This window comes from Lampris incognitus, chromosome 21 (genome assembly GCF_029633865.1).
Source record: "Lampris incognitus isolate fLamInc1 chromosome 21, fLamInc1.hap2, whole genome shotgun sequence".
Classification (NCBI taxonomy): Eukaryota; Metazoa; Chordata; class Actinopteri; order Lampriformes; family Lampridae; genus Lampris; species Lampris incognitus.
Window position 1 is genome coordinate 23,315,296 of NC_079231.1, and position 16,246 is coordinate 23,331,541.

General features: G+C 50.3%; 1 protein-coding gene across 3 annotated transcripts in view; it reads right to left on the minus strand.

Moving 5' to 3' along the window:
- Nucleotides 1-1,355: 1,355 nt before the first annotated feature.
- The window catches only part of nhej1 (nonhomologous end-joining factor 1), a 50,361-nt gene continuing 35,470 nt past the window's right edge, over nucleotides 1,356-16,246 (minus strand). For all 3 annotated transcript variants that reach the window (XM_056300997.1, XM_056300998.1, XM_056300996.1), the window contains exons 6-8: nucleotides 6,987-7,188; nucleotides 5,766-5,875; nucleotides 1,356-2,435 (exon numbers count right to left, since the gene is read on the minus strand). In XM_056300997.1, the coding sequence (XP_056156972.1) occupies nucleotides 2,355-2,435; nucleotides 5,766-5,875; nucleotides 6,987-7,188 (393 nt within the window). In that variant the 3' untranslated portion in view covers nucleotides 1,356-2,354. The remainder of the gene's footprint in view (nucleotides 2,436-5,765; nucleotides 5,876-6,986; nucleotides 7,189-16,246) is intronic.

Sequence of the window (16,246 nt, forward strand, 5' to 3'; positions counted from 1 at the left end):
AGTTGTTCTTCCTCGGACCACTTTTATGACCACTGCATATGGGGAACACCCCACAAGACCTGCCGTTTTGGAGATGCTCTTTTGGAGATGCCCCAATCATCTAGCCGTCACAGTTTGGCCCTTGTCAAAGTGGCTCAGATCCTTGCGGTTGCCTATTTTTCCTGCTTCCAACACATCAACTTCAAGAACTGACTGTTCACTTGCTGCCCAATATATCCCACCCCTTGGCAGGTGCCATTGTAACGACTTAATCCATGTTATTCACTTATCTGTCAGTGGGTTAATGATTTGGCTGATCGGTGTATATGGCCCAGTTTATCCAACTTAGTTTATCCAACGTGCAGTCCAAGTTCACGGGGACTACACGGGGAAGCAGGAGTGAAGGGAAATAGCACCTTTTTCACTATCAGGAAATTTGTCAAATGTAGATAAAGCTTCTATCCCATGTATTACAAATGCCATGTCTCAATTATGTGGGTAAAATATGCAATCGGCATGTCAAGAATCATCATGAGTCGCACATACATCACCAAGTCCATCCATGGCACCTCAGGTCGGCGCGTTGTTCCGCTGGCGGAGAAGACCACCGACTGCATGCTGCTCCTTCATCCAAGACTTCTCTGATTCCAGGTCCTGGAAGCGCACAAGCGGCATCATTGCGGAGCCCTCTTAACATCCCCACATCCACACCAGTCTCTCACATACAAATAAAAATAGACATGAACTCTCGACTGCTTTCACCTTCTACCTCCGTTTCTACTTGGACAGCTACTGCCATTTGGAAGTTGACAGCTGCATGGATGCATAGTTAGTTAATATCCATTAAACAAGTACCTCTCCAATTATATCTGGCCAATTACCCCACTCTTCTGAGCCATCCCGGTTGCTGCTCCACCCCCTCTGCTGATCCGGAGAGGGCTGCAGACTACCACACGCCTCCTCCGATACACTTGGAGTCGCCAGCCGCTTCTTTTCACCTGACAGTGAGGAGTTTCACCAGGGGGACGTAGCGCGTGGGAGGATCACGCTATTCCTCCCAGTTACCACTCCCCCCTGAACAGCCGCCCCGACCGACCAGAGGGGGAGCTAGTGCAGCGACCAGGACACACACCCATATCTGGCTTCCCACCCACAGACATGGCCAATTGTGTCTGTAGGGGCACCCGACCAAGCCGGAGGTAACACGGGGATTTGAACTGGAGATCCCCGTGTTGGTAGGCAACGGAATAGACCGCCACGCTAACTGGACGCCCCTTGTAGTTCTTGTCTTTTATACTCTGTACAAAATATACCCTTCATTCCCCAGTTATACTTAGACATGCTTAGGGACAGGTACTTTAACAGAGGATCCTTGATACTGTTTATTATTCCACTTTGAGCATTAAATTCATGTCATTTGTGTTCTTTATTTTGTATTTTACCAAGTCACATTCCAAAAACAAAAACAAAAACTACAAAAACAACTACAATTTGCAGGTAAAAATCAATTTTACATTAAGTTCAAGCTTAGCAAAAGTCCACAATTTCATCCCCAGTCACCTTGTTTGATAAAACAATTAAAATGAAACTATTTACTAATGAAGAAACATTTTAACATATAGATTAAAACGTTAACAGTGATATCATGTAAACCTAATTTCTTTAAAGATTGTCTTTGTGGAAAAAGAAATTTTAAAAACAAGACAGTGTTTGAGGCAGCATGGCTCAGGAGGTGGGGCGGGTCGTCCAGTGATTGGAAGGTCGCTGGTTCAATCCCCGGCATCTCCAGAGAGTGTGTCTGAAGTGTCCTTGAGCAAGACACTGAACCCCTAACTGCTCCTGATGAGCAGGCTGGTGCCTTGCATGGCATCCTCCGCCATCATCGGTGAAAGGGTGAATGTGAGGCATCTACTGTAAAGACCTCTGAGTGGCCGGTAGTCTAGAAGAGTCTGGAGTGGTCGGTAGTCTAAAAGAGTCTGGGGTGGCCGGTAGTCTAGAAGAGTCTGGAGTGGTCGGTAGTCTAAAAGAGTCTGGGGTGGCCGGTAGTCTAGAAGAGTCTGGAGTGGCCGGTAGTCTAGAAGAGTCTGGGGTGGCCGGTAGTCTAGAAGAGTCTGGAGTGTTCAGTAGTCTAAAAGAGTCTGGGGTGGCCGGTACTCTAGAAGAGTCTGGAGTGTTCGTTAGTCTAGAAGAGCCTGGAGTGGTCGGCAGTCTAGAAGAGCCTGGAGTGGCCGGTAGTCTAGAAGAGTCTGTATAAATGCCATCCATTCACCATTTGTCATCCAGAGGCGAAGTCTATTTTTCCGAAAAGAATACACGGCGTTTTTTGGAGAATGGACGCCTCGTTTGTCCTTTGATGTCTCCCACTAAATGGCGTCTTAACTGAACAGTCCCTTAGCTTTCTTCTTCTTTGGTCTGGAGCAAGGGGGATCCGCAGGGTCCGCCGTGTCAGGTAGCGTCTGTGGAAGCAGAGAGGAAGAGTTTAGGACGTTTGATCTGCTCTGCAACCGCATCCGGCCAAACACATCTCTGACGGCGCTGCCCCTTTTCCCGTTATGTTCACATCACAGTCGGGTATACGCATGATGGAAGCGTGCTGGCGACCGTTTCACGTCCCTGACCCGCCTCAAGACGTGCTGGGAAAATTACCACGCTAATTCTTTGTTAATGCGTTAAGAAAACTAACCATATAGCCAAACCACTGTGCTGCCATATGACTCAAGCTTTAGGGAAGTAATTGAAGCAATTATACTTTATGTCCAGCTGTGGTTATGTACATTGACCACTTTTGCACTGTTGGAAGAGAACAGCAGATTTATGGTGACAGATCCAATGCCGTCAATTTGGCGGTTTTGGATTTTCAAAGTTTAATAACTTTGTGGGAAAAAAGAAAAGATACAGACCTGCCGCTCCCTGAATTCTCCTAAAATTGCATATATTTGCATTAAAATGAGTTTTAGATCAATCGCACAAAAAAAAATTATGACAAGATCTACCTAAAACGACCACGGATGGTCAAAATGACCGCTCGTAACTTGTGCGTCATCGTGTGTGTCATGTCAGTATTTATGACGCGTGTTGGTCGCGTCATTTCCTTCATGAAGTTCGTTGCTCCGTCCTAGAAACACACTAGCGCCCTCCAGTGCAGAGAAATAGTCTAAACGTGACTTTTGATTATGTCCAACATGACTGGTTACAGACGCCGTTACAGACGCACCATGACTACCACCGAGGCAGTGCAGCATTTACAGGCGTTGGACAGCGGCCATTTTAAATTGTTTGAAAAATAATATTCACTAGCAGAGGCACCCGGCGTTGCCCAGGAAAAAAGTTCTCACCAAAACAACCAACAGGATCTGATCTTTACGATACAATCGATGATGAAATACAGGATAATTTATATGATACATGTGATAAACGAACGTCGAATAAACGAATCTTATTAACGAAAATGATCAAATGTCATAATTTTCAATCCATTCATCATGCTTCTTTACCAATGTGTGTATTAGTCCAGCGGTCCCCAACCCTCGGGCCGCGGATCGGTACCGGTCCGTGGGTCATTTGGTACCGGGCCGCAGAGAAAGAATAAATAACTTACATTATTTCCGTTTTATTTATTATCTGAGTCTGAACGATGTTTTATTTTGAAAAATGACCGGATTCCCTCTGTTACATCCGTCTATGACTCACTTGGCAGAGAGGATGTTACTCATGTTATGTTGTTGGCGCGATGTTACGAGGACGCTGCTAATAAAGTTGCATACGTGTACACAGTGGATTCACGTTTATTATTATATTTAGAAAATACCACAGTTTTTATGCCGGTCGTATCATTTTATTTTGTGTATTTATCCGCCACACCTTAAAGGCCGGTCCGTGAAAATATTGTCTGACATTAAACCGGTCCGTGGCGCAAAAAAGGTTGGGGACCGCTGTATTAGTCGCTCAGTGCTCAAGCGCCTCAGGGTAAACCATGTTGCGTGTCTTGTGGCAACAAAAAATTGTCACCCGCTTTGTGATAAGTAAGTTAAGAGTGCTCACCACTCTCACTCTTGCAACCTCGAATCCAGGATGACGATGTGCACTAATAACCCTGGCATCGAGGCTGAAAAATTCTTTGATTAATATGGCTTAATAACGTATGGCATCGAATATCAAAAAGACGCCATATTTTGCCACAAAATAAACGAAATTTCGCAAATAAATCAAATTTTTACTTGGTTTTTGAAATATTTTTCAAACTGTGCAATCCTTGGGAAGTACTGATTCTAAAGATACCTTTCTTTTTGTTCTACAGTGAGTATTTCTGGAGTTTTAAGCGAACATACAAACATACACTCTAGCTTTATATATATAGAAGCCGTTAAAATGTTAATTTTGGTGTCAGTTAGTTTCATAACAGACATACTAACATATGTAATGCATTAATATCTCAACTGGGTATTTATCTTGACACAATATAGAGTTTAAAAACCGTGGTGGTCAACGGTCGTTCTAAGTAGTTTTTAAGTTCCGGTCGTTGTTTGGGACTGCTTTAATATTTATTTTCACCTCTTTTTTTCTTTTTCTTTTTTACATTTCACGTTTTATAGGCCTTATTACATTTGTTAGCTTAGCAATATGTGTTTTCCGTTTTGTTTTTCAGGTAATATTTTCACCTTTTCAATTCTGCTATTCAAGTTCAACCATGTCTCTCTGAAGTTTAAATAGTTTAAAAATAGTATTATAGTTGTTAAAATGTTAATTTTGGTGTCAGCCGTTTCCTAACAGACATACTAATATATGTAATGCATTAATATCTCAACTGGGTATTCATCTTGACACAATATAGAGTTTAAAAACCGACCACCCATGGCTGTTTTGGGTAGGTGTGAAATCCCGGTCGTTCTAGTGTTAAGGCCCGAATGCACCTACAAAGACAGCTGACGCAGCTGGATTTAAAACAGACATTTATGGTCATCTGTTGACACTTCAACACAGAAAACAAGGTCGGTGCAGATGATCCACAGAAATGTGACACAAATTAGCGTAATTCTGTCAGTTTACAAGCACATATTTTGGTGTGAGTAGATAGTGAAAAACTCAATTAAATGCCACAAGCGCTCCACATCAGCACTCAAACCATTTTCTTTTTTTAACCTCTCCCTTTTTTCTCCCCAATTGCACTTGGCCAATTAGCCCACTCTTCCGAGCAGTGCCGGTCGCTGCTCCACCCTCTCTGCCAATCCAGGGAGGGCTGCAGACTACCACATACCTCCTCCCATACAAGTGGCATCGCCAGCCACTTCTTTTCACCTGACAGTGAGGAGTTTTGCCAGGGGGGACGTAGTGCGTGGGAGGATCACGCTATTCCCCCCAGTTCCCCCTCCCCCCCGAACAGGAACCCCGACCGACCAGAGGAGTCGCTAGTGCAGCGACCAGGACACATATCCGCATCCGGCGTCCCACCAGCAGACACGGCCAATTGTGTCTGTAGGGACACCCGACCAAGCTGGAGGTAACACGGGGATTTGACCCAGCGATCCCCATGTTGGTAGGCAATGGACGAGTTGGTAGGCAAGCTACCAGGATGCCCCGTTGTACCGTAATATTGATTTTAGAACTGGCAGATTAGCTCATTGGTTCTCAACGTGGGGTAGGGACCCCTGTGGAGGTCATGTGATGATTTCTGGGGGTCGCCAGGTGGTTGTGGACCACCTGGATGCCCCTATTTTGCAAGGTTTTTGATATATGGTAAATTATAATGGGATTTGTAAAATCAAATGAGGGTGTTCTGCAAACTGTACCTGATGTTGTGGAGGTTTGTCGGACACCTTGGTTTCAGCCGTGCATGCTGGGTCATGCAGGCTCTGCTCTCTGTCACCATCACCTGGTCCACTTCTTGTAGCCCCTTCACCTATAGTATGAGGACATGGCCACAGCCGGAGAATCACAGATATGATTCCTGCAGGGGATTAATGTGTCCATCAGGAGCCATGTGTATCGCTGAAGAGACCATGAGCAACACAAAGAACCCTTTACCTGCTCATTCATTGTATGTGACTGTGGATAAGATGAATATTTTAATGCGGATCATAACTCCTATGTGGAGTTGTGGTTTGTAAGTGTGGCGGTAATTATATCGGTTACGTTTCAGGAGGGATGGGTATGGTTAAGATTGTAACAGTACGACTACTCTTACCAATATTGCTTATTGATCTGGTACTGTAACGGTACTCTGATCAATTCTTTTTGTGATTTAAAAATTTTTTGTGGGGATTTTTTTCTCCCCAATTGTATCCGGCCAATTACCCCACTCTTCCAAGCCGTCCCGATCCCTGCTCCACCCCCCTCTGCTGATCTGCGGAGGGCTGCAGACTACCACATGCCTCCTCCGATACATGTGGAGTTGCCAGCCACTTCTTTTCACCCAACTGAGGAGTTTCGCCAGGGGGACGTAGCGCGTGGGGAGGATCACGCTATTCCCCCCTCACCCCCGAACAGGCGCACCGAACGACCAGAGGAGGTGCTAGTGCAGTGACCAGGACACACACCCACATCTGGCTTCCCACCCAGCCAATTGTGTCTGTAGGGACACCCGACCAAGCCGGAGGTAACACGGGGATTTGAACTGGCAATCCCCATGTTGGCAGGCAATGGAATAGACCGCCACGCCACCCGGAAATATATTTTCTTGATTCCTCCAATCTTGATAGCACAACTGTTCACGTCGGAGCTTATCAACACTATGGTCTTTAATAATTTAGCACAGATGCCTGTTTAATACCGGGTTTCGGTACCCGTCCCTACGGTTCAGAGGGCTTTTGGCCTCTAGATCACAGCGTAATTGGAGGAGAAGAAAAGTATGGCTGCAACACCAAAAAAATAATCATACTGGGATTCTTTTGCTATGGCTGCAATATGAATAGTAACAAGGGAAAAAACAGTAATCATCCTGTAGTATTGTGTAGCCTTCGTGGGTGTAGTAAATGGCTTATGAGTTAAGCGATCAGAGAGGTGGAACAGACCTGGCGTTGGGATGTGATCAGCTGCTTGGTCAACCTCTTGTCCGTTAGCATCAGGCTGGAGCTCCTGGGATGCGTGTCTCTCAGAGAGCTTACGCTCGTGAGTGCGTGCATTTACATGGGTGATAACAGTTGTGTAGAGGTGCTGGAGGCTCGTGTCGAACCCCAGATCCTCCTGTTGCCCTGAGCACACCTGTGGTAGAGTCTGCAAAACAGGGGCGTTTACAGTTAAGAGATCAGGAATCAGGAACACTTTGTCATGTCATTTCATGCACTTGCGTAGATGAAATGAAACAAAACACCGTTTCCCCCCCAGCCCACAGCAGTGCAACACAAAGACAAAAACACACGTCCAAGAACTACAAGAACACACATATCCAAACTAACACATAGATATATCCAAACTAAACAAAAAAAATCACTGTCCAGGAGAACAAACACCAGCCAGGATGACTGTCGGAATTGTTGGTCGGTATGGGCTAGCAACTAGCTTAGCCTGCCCCGCGTCCTGTCAGACCGCCCTCGGTGTTTCCTCTTCAGGCCCAGCTCCAGGCAGGGCCGTGGTCCCTGGGCCCACAGAACGCAGCAGACCAAGCTGTCCCAGCCATCACACGAAGACAAACTTAAACACAGACGTGGACAAAGACACTGCACAGATGGTACTGGGTGAGGCCGACGCAAAAGTCAATCCGTGCCGCCACCTTCCCACACCGGAAGAGGGAAATGCTCGAGATACTTCAGGGCAAATAGAACGTGTCATTCCATGATATAATATAAACTACTAAAAACCAACAGACCTGATTTAGGGAATAAAAAAAAAACGTCAACTTTTTAAAAAGGGTACTAGATCCCTTCAGTTCGTTATCAACATTCGTCTTTCTAACTGTGATAGCCCAGCGACAAACCCCGTTCTTATCTCTCTGACGAGTAGCCTGAGCGAGGCCACCACAGAAGTGGTGCTGTGCATCAGAGACCAGGACTAATGTGGCCTTCAGTTGCTGCGTCTATGCAAGGGCACGCTCTAGTTCATAGAATCTGAAGCCAACACCAAATTCAAAGAATAACTGCACAATAAGCAGCAAGCTCGTGCAAAAACTCCATTCAAAAATGTGTTCTGGCATCTCTCTCTCCCTTTCTCTGCGGAGCATGTGCGATTGTGTGTGTATACCAGGGGTGGAAATGAGCACCCGCTACACGCCAAATGCGGGTGGATTTGCGTATTGGCGGGTGAATTTGCTCCACCTACCAGCCACGGTGGCGGGTAAAGAAAAGTAGCAATTTGTGACGTACTGAATAGCGAATCTGCCTTATCCCCCCCCCATGACCCGCCCTACTCTGCCTCTGATTGGCTAGTACTTGTTGCCATCGTTGGTTAGCCAATCAGAGGCAGAGTATAGGGACGCTTGTCTTGCGAGTCTGCTAATTCCCACAGACACTTTCGAGGACGAGGAGAGAGCCAGAAAACACGACGTGGCGTCACATCGCAGGGGTGAAGAGGTCTGCAGGGAAAACGTCCCAGGAGGAGACACGGGTTAAAGAGGCGAAGACGACACGAAAACGTTTTTTTAACGAGAAGTGGAGAATAACTGATGACGGAGACAGAGAGTCCCGTGATTGGCTAGTTTACGAGGAGATGAGCCAGACAATGTTCTGTTGGGTATGTCGTCAGCACGCTTCAGACGCCAACAAGACAGCTAACAGTTTCATTATTGGGACTAAAAACCTAAAATTGGAGGCCATAAAAGACCATGAATCATCCAAATGCCACATCCATGTAATAAAGACGGTACAGGGAGAATCCACCCCGCAGGATACCGCTGCCATGGAGGCACTAAACAGCCTGAACACGGCCCAGTACTTACTTTCTTGGGTGGATTAGAAAAAGTTTCATATGGGACTCCATATACACCTGGACAGATCGCCAAGATAAGGCCTTTGTGTGGAGAACCCGTTCGTGAACGCACACACACACACACACACACACACACACACACACACACACACACACACACATTAACTGCATCGGTGTTCTCTGAATAATACATCCATTGATCCCTGATACTGGAGCCTATTCCAGCAGTCATTGGGTAGCAGGTGAGGAGACACCCTGACAGGCACCCAGTCCATCACAGGGCCAACGCCAACACACACACACACACACACACACACACACAAACACACACACACACACCAAGGGACAATTCAGTACGGCCGAGTCACCTGACCTACACGTCTTTGGACTGTGGGAGGAAACCGGAGCACCCGGAGGAAACCCACACAGACACAGGGAAAACATACAAACTCCACACAGAGGACGACCCGGGACGACCCCCAAGGTGGGACTACCCCGGGGCTCGAACCCAGGACCTTCTTGCTGTGAGGCGACCGCGCTAACCACTGCACCACCGTGCCGCCATAAGACATCCACTTGAATCTAAACAATCAGGCAAACACAGAAACATAGCTTTCTCACATGTTTTTTGGGGGAGGGGGGGTTCCCCCCCTTTTCTCCTCGATTTTACCGGTCCAATTACCCCACTCTTCCGAGCCGTCCCGGTCGCTGCTCCACCCCCTCTGCCGATTTGGGGAGGGCTGCAGACTACCACACATCTCCTCCCATACATGTGGAGTCGCCGGCTGCTTCTTTTCACCTGACAGTGAGGAGTTTCACCAGGGGGACGTAGCACGTGGGAGGATCACGCTGTCCCCCCCTCCACAGGCGCCCCGACCGACCAGAGGAGGCGCTAGTGCAGCGACCAGGACACATACCCACATCCGGCTTCCCACCTACAGACACAGCCAACTGTGTCTGTAGGGACGCCCGACCAAGCCGGAGGTAACACGGGGATTCGAACCGGCGATCCCCGTGTTGGTAGGCAGCGGTATAGACCGCCACGCCACCCGGACCCCCCTACACTTCCAGTTCTGTTAAAGACTGCGTTGTGTTTCTGATAGCAACAAATACCTCAGCAAGTCAGAAAACATGCAGGTCTGCAACAACATAAGAACAGTAGCGGTGTGCCGGACCCAAACAAAACCATCTCCTGTGTGATTTTCCTGCAGGTCTCCGTCTTCTCACTACACGGACGTGATCACCTTCCCTCTCCACAGCTCTGACAGGCAGTCTGTCGACACCGTTTCTGCAGACCTGTGCATCAACTCCCAGAATAAACGTGAGCGGACACGGCCTGAACTCTGGGTCCACGAGACCGCCGAGCAACCCAGCCTGCTAATAAAGCAGCGAAATGACAAACACACATTCTGCAAACCCTGATTTCCCAGTTCCCCTTCGGCCCGGTCCCGAGGCCCTCGGGTATGTTTGTTTTATGGCCCCGGCGTGGGCGTCACATGGCTGGAGTCATGTGCGGCGATAAGGTGCTAATCAAAGTAGCATTATCGGCACAGCGGAGAGCAGGTAAGACTTCTGAGCAGGAACGGCACAACGGGAGGTGTGCGACACACACACACACACACACACACACACACACACACACACACACACACACACACACACACACACACACACACACACACTCCTGACTGCAAGGCTGACAGATAAGGGTGCGTTTAAACTCGTGCAACATTATGAGTGCCTGGCTGACAGGAAAACACACGCTATTCACTGGACCCTTCATCAGCCCCCCCCCCCCCACACACACACACACACACAAAAATTAAAAAAAAAAAAATGGAGAGGAGAAACTCTCCAAATTAGCTCCTCAAATATTGACTGGTAGCGGGGAGAAATTGGTGGTCTCTTGCTCGCTGTCAGCAAGAGGGGCTCCTAAACACACTTTGGTCAAGTTTGGAGGTTTTCGCATTGATTTATTTTGGTTATTTGTTTGTTTAAATATCGTAAAAATAAATGTATGCTCTGGTGAGCCTTAGTTCTCCTTTGGGCACAGAGAAACCAATGTGTTCTTGCGCCGAAGGAAGCCGAGTAGAAAGCGAACATTCTTCTTTCTTCCATTCACCCCCCCCCCCACCCACCCCCACCCCCCCACCACCCACCCCCCGGCCCGGGCCCTCACTCCCGTTTGCCCTCCCTGCCTCGCCCGGGATCGAATCCTGCTCAATTTACGGCCTCGCCTGCCCTAAATCAAAGCCCGGGACTCGTCCGACCCCTCCTGCCACGCCGCAGGAGAGGGCGGACGGGGATGAAGGCCTGCCAGGAAGCCGACCCCGGTGCTGCTTCGGCCATTATGTCGGACAGGGGTGAAACGCCGACGGTGAGACCGAGTGTCTACCCCGGGTCAATAACCTCTCGCACATTTTTCCGTTCTTCTGGAACTTTCCTTTGGCCTTGTCTGGCACGCCCCCCTGCTCTTCTGTTTGACCAAAGTTCACAAACCGCGGTGTGTGTGTGTGTGTGTGTGTGTGGGGGGGGGGGGGCAAGGCGGAGGAATGCTCACCTGGTGACCACGCCTCCACTGATTCCTCCTCCTCCTCCTCCTCCTCCTCCTCCTCCTCCTTCTTCTTCTTCTTCTTCTTCTTCTTCTTCTTCTTCCCTCCTTCCTTCGGCAGAAGGGTGCCGGCAGGCTGCAGGGCATCCAGGGTGGCATCTGGCTCTGCCCACAGCTCGGCCGAGAGAGGGAGGCGGGAGAAGGAGGGCGAGCGGAAGGGGGCAGGGTGGCACGACGTGTTGACGTTGCCCTATTATTAGCCGGTAAACAGCTCCGCTTTTAGCCAGGAGGCTGTTTTTTTAAGGGGCCCTTTCCCAATCGGTCTTTTTACGGGTTTCGCTTTTTTTCGACGGCAAGAGAGCGGACTGGTGCCGGTGTGTCTCATTTATTTTGACTCGTCTCCTCCCCACCTCCGACCCCGACCTCAACCTCCTGTCGGGTCTCCCGGGGCTGGCAGGCAACTTCCGGTCGAACCCTGACCTTTGTAAAGCAGCGGGGCCAAGTTGTGGAAACAGGTTGGTCAAAGAAAAATATGGTGGTGTCCAAACACCCGAAACCCCGGCCCTCGTACGGACGACACGGGGTCCAGCTTTACTTTCGGGATCCAAATATTTGTAGTACGGAGAAACATACCACAGTAACAACACCAGGATGTGTACTGTTTTCCTCCCCCACTTGTACCCGGCCGATTACCCCACTCTTCTGAGCCGTCCCGGTCTCTGCTCCACCCCCTCTGCCCATCCGGGGAGGGCTGCAGACCACCACACGCCTCCTCCCATACATGTGGAGTCCCCAGCCGCTTCTTTTCACCGGACAGTGAGGAGTTTCACCAGGGGGAGGTAGCACATGGGAGCATCTCGCTACTCCCCCCGGTTCCCCCCCAACTGCCCCAACTGACCAGAGGAGGCGCTAGTGCAGCCACCAGGACACATACCCACATCCGGCTTAGGGATGCCCAACCAAACCAGAGGCAACACAGGGATTCGAACCGGCGATCCCCGTCTTGGTAGGCAACGGAACAGACCGCCACGCCACCCGGGCGCCCCGATACTAAATGGTTTTTGATGTAATAAAACCAACTAAAAATGATGTAGCACTGTCAGGACACAGCAGAGTATTGGGACTCGGCCCATGTTTCAGCCTCAGTCACCAGCTGTGGAGCACTGTCAGGACACAGCAGAGTATTGGGACTCGGCCCATGTTTCAGCCTCAGTCACCAGCTGTGGAGCACTGTCAGGACACAGCAGAGTATTGGGACTCGGCCCATGTTTCAGCCTCAGTCACCAGCTGTGGAGCGCTGTCAGGACACAGCAGAGTATTGGGACTCGGCCCATGTTTCAGCCTCAGTCACCAGCTGTGGAGCGCTGTCAGGACACAGCAGAGTATTGGGACTCGGCCCATGTTTCAGCCTCAGTCACCAGCTGTGGAGCACTGTCAGGACACAGCAGAGTATTGGGACTCGGCCCATGTTTCAGCCTCAGTCACCAGCTGTGGAGCACTGTCAGGACACAGCAGAGTATTGGGACTCGGCCCATGTTTCAGCCTCAGTCACCAGCTGTGGAGCACTGTCAGGACACAGCAGAGTATTGGGACTCGGCCCATGTTTCAGCCTCAGTCACCAGCTGTGGAGCACTGTCAGGACACAGCAGAGTATTGGGACTCGGCCCATGTTTCAGCCTCAGTCACCAGCTGTGGCCCACCACTGGATTCTAACATCTCATGGAATTAAACCCATCAAACGACCAAAGATCCCAACTTGAAAGGCACCGTTTTAAAAGTTAAAACGCCTTCAGCACCGTGGCATGGTCACGTCAGGCCTATAAAGTAAACTCTGACACGCTCAAGCACCAAGCCTTCGTCAGGGCCGACGACATTCACCTCATTTTCATCTTTCAAAGACGGCGCCTTGGAGTTTTCCTGTGATTTCTCATGTCTACATAGATCCCCATCCAAAGAGCACCTCAGACAAACCATGTGAGTCTAGGAAGCGCTCCTAACCAAACATTCTTCTGATTATCAAACAGCTAATTGGGGTCAGCGCATACCGGCACCGAACCTCCGTAGGAACAATTTCAAGGCAGATGGAAACCGAACAGGACGGCAATTATTTAGCTAAGCGCACATAAAACACACACTCCTCGCTTGTGTCCGACACAGACGAGCTGCGTCTACCCCGAGGAGTCGTCGAGTTGCATCTCCAGGGGCGTCCGGGTGGCGTGGCGGTCTGTTCCGCTGCCTACCAACACTGGGATCGCCGGTTCGAATCCCCGTGTTATCTCCGGCTTGGTTTGGACGTCCCTACAGACACAACTGGCCGTGTGTGCGGGTAGGAAGCCAGATGTGGGTGTGTGTCCTGGTCACTGCACTAGCGCCTCCTCTGGTCGGTCGGGGCGCCTGGTCGGGGCGGGGACTGGGGGGAATATCGTGATCCTCCTACGTGCTACATCCCCCCTGGTGAAACTCCTCACTGTCCGGTGAAAAGAAGCGGCTGGTGACTCCACATGTATGTGAGGAGGCATGTGGTAGTCTGCAGCCCTCCCCGGATCGGCAGAGGGGGCGGAGCCGAGACCGGGACGGCTCGGGGGAGGGGGATAATTGGCCGGGTACAATTGGGAGTAAGAGGGAGAAAAAGCCAAAAAAGAAACGAAAGAAGTTGCATCTGCATACACACACTCTCAGTCAACCGCTGTCTGTGGTCGGAGCTCTACGGTGGTGAGGGAGGGCCTGCTGGTGATCTGGGCCGAGACAAACGCTCTCACACCGGATATCTAATCCTTACTGACCGGTTAGCCCGGAGGCAGCGTTCACTTGCCTTAGGGTCCTGACACACCAGGCCGTCGGCCAATGTCGAGCCGTCGGTGAGCGTCCGTGACCCCTCGTTTTTGCGTCGGCACTAGTCGGACCCCTGCCGGCGGTGAGAGGGATCACTCTGACCGGCTGTTCAGCTTAGCGAATCAGCGTAGAACGTACACGCTAGTTGGTCATCGGCTGCGGTCTTTGTGGTGTGTTCAACTGCCACGTTTTGACCCGGACGGCGGCGACGTGAGGGGACGCAACAGTCGGCCTTCGTCGCCACTCGTCGGTTTGGTGTGTCTGGGCCCTTAGGTGGACTAAATTTCAGGTTTATTCATCTCATCTTCAGCCGCTTCTCCGGGGTGGGGTCGTGGTGGCAGCAAGCTAAGGAGGGCACTCCAGACGTCCCTCTCCCCAGCAACGCCCTCCAGCTCCTCCTGGGGAGACCCAAGGTGTTCCCAGGCCAGATTGGACATGTAGTCCCTCCAGTGAGTTCTGGGTCTACCCCGGGGTCTCCTCCCGGTTGGACGTGCCCAGTAAACCTCCAAAGGAAGGCGCCCAGGAGGCATCCTGATCAGATGCCCGAACCACCTCAACTGGCTCCTTTCGATGTGAAGGAGCAGCGGCTCTACTCCGAGCTCCCTCCGGATGTCCGGGCTCCTCACCCTATCTCTAAGGCTGAGCCCAGACACTCTACAGAGGAAACCCATTTCAGCAGCTTGTATCTGTCATCTCCTCCTTTCGGCCACTACCCAAAGCTCATGAAATTTCAGGCTTAATTACAGACAAACAACTTCCGAGACGACAGCTAACATAGCTGTCAGCTGACTTACTATCTGGCTCGACGGTGTCTTGAGTCCCGTTCATGACCGACTTGACAAAGTATGGCCGAGTGATTGTAGAACCTACACTCTTGTCAGCTGACACAAAAAGGCCCACGGACCACAGCGAACCGCTTCATTACGCGATGGGATATTTATTTCCAACCTGTTTTCAGCTCTGGTAACCCTGGACAGACCGGTCATTAATATTATGCAACCGGAATAGCAGGAACGAGAAGCGGGAAACACCGGGGCAGGAGGAGGGGGGGAGTCGAAGCAACGGGGGAGCTACCTGCGACGCCGAATGTAGCGTGTTTATACGTGCCAGCCGGCTGCCTTGCAGGACCGTGCTCTCTTTGCGGGATGCCACACTTGTGTTGCCCAGGCCCAGGGCTAGGCCCGGCGGAGCTGCCCAGTGGCCAACTGCTAGCGGGCTGAGTAAGGGGGAGGGAGGAGCGGAGCGGTACGTGCCAGGCCACAGAGGCAGTAATTACAAGCCCCAGGGCCGGGGACAACCCTGTGGAAACTGTGTGCAACGACTAGAGCAAAGAGGAGAGGAAGAAGTGAGGGAGGAGGGAGGGATGAGTGGATGGGAGGGATGGAGGCATCTATGCGATTTTCCCATCTTTGGCTTTTTTTTTTCCTTCCTTTTTCCCTCTCTGTCTCTGCACCCGAAAAAGGACACTCCAAGACAGTTATTAGAGCATCACATGGTAATCAGTTAAGGATGATGATTGAGACCTTGCAGGCCTGAGGCTCAATTACAGTCTGAAGGCAGAGAGGAGGCCATCTTCCCACCTACGGCTCGTGACCAGGGAGGTGAACGGAGCATACACCCCGAGCCGAGCTCGGTTCTTTTATCAGTCTGGAAATAGCAACCGGGGGATGGAAATCCTGCAGAGCGACTCCCTTAACTTGACCCCCCCGCCAAGAGTTAACACTTTTTAAAGCTCAGTGTATGACTAGGGTTGACATTTCCAGAAATATTATGAACATAAATGTTTAGAAGTGAAAAAAAAAACCCTACATTTGCAATACTTTTGGTTTGACAAGAACGTACGTTTAAGGCTAAAATCCACGGCTTCCCCCAATCTGACTCTCCCTCTGGCAACGAGAGCTACAAACAAGGTGGAGCAGCCACTGTTGCTTTTTAGTCGCCCCCACCCTTGTCAAAATGGATTTTTGGGCGTCCGGGTAGCGTAGCAGCCTATTCCGCTGCCTACCAACACGGGGATCGCCGGTTTGA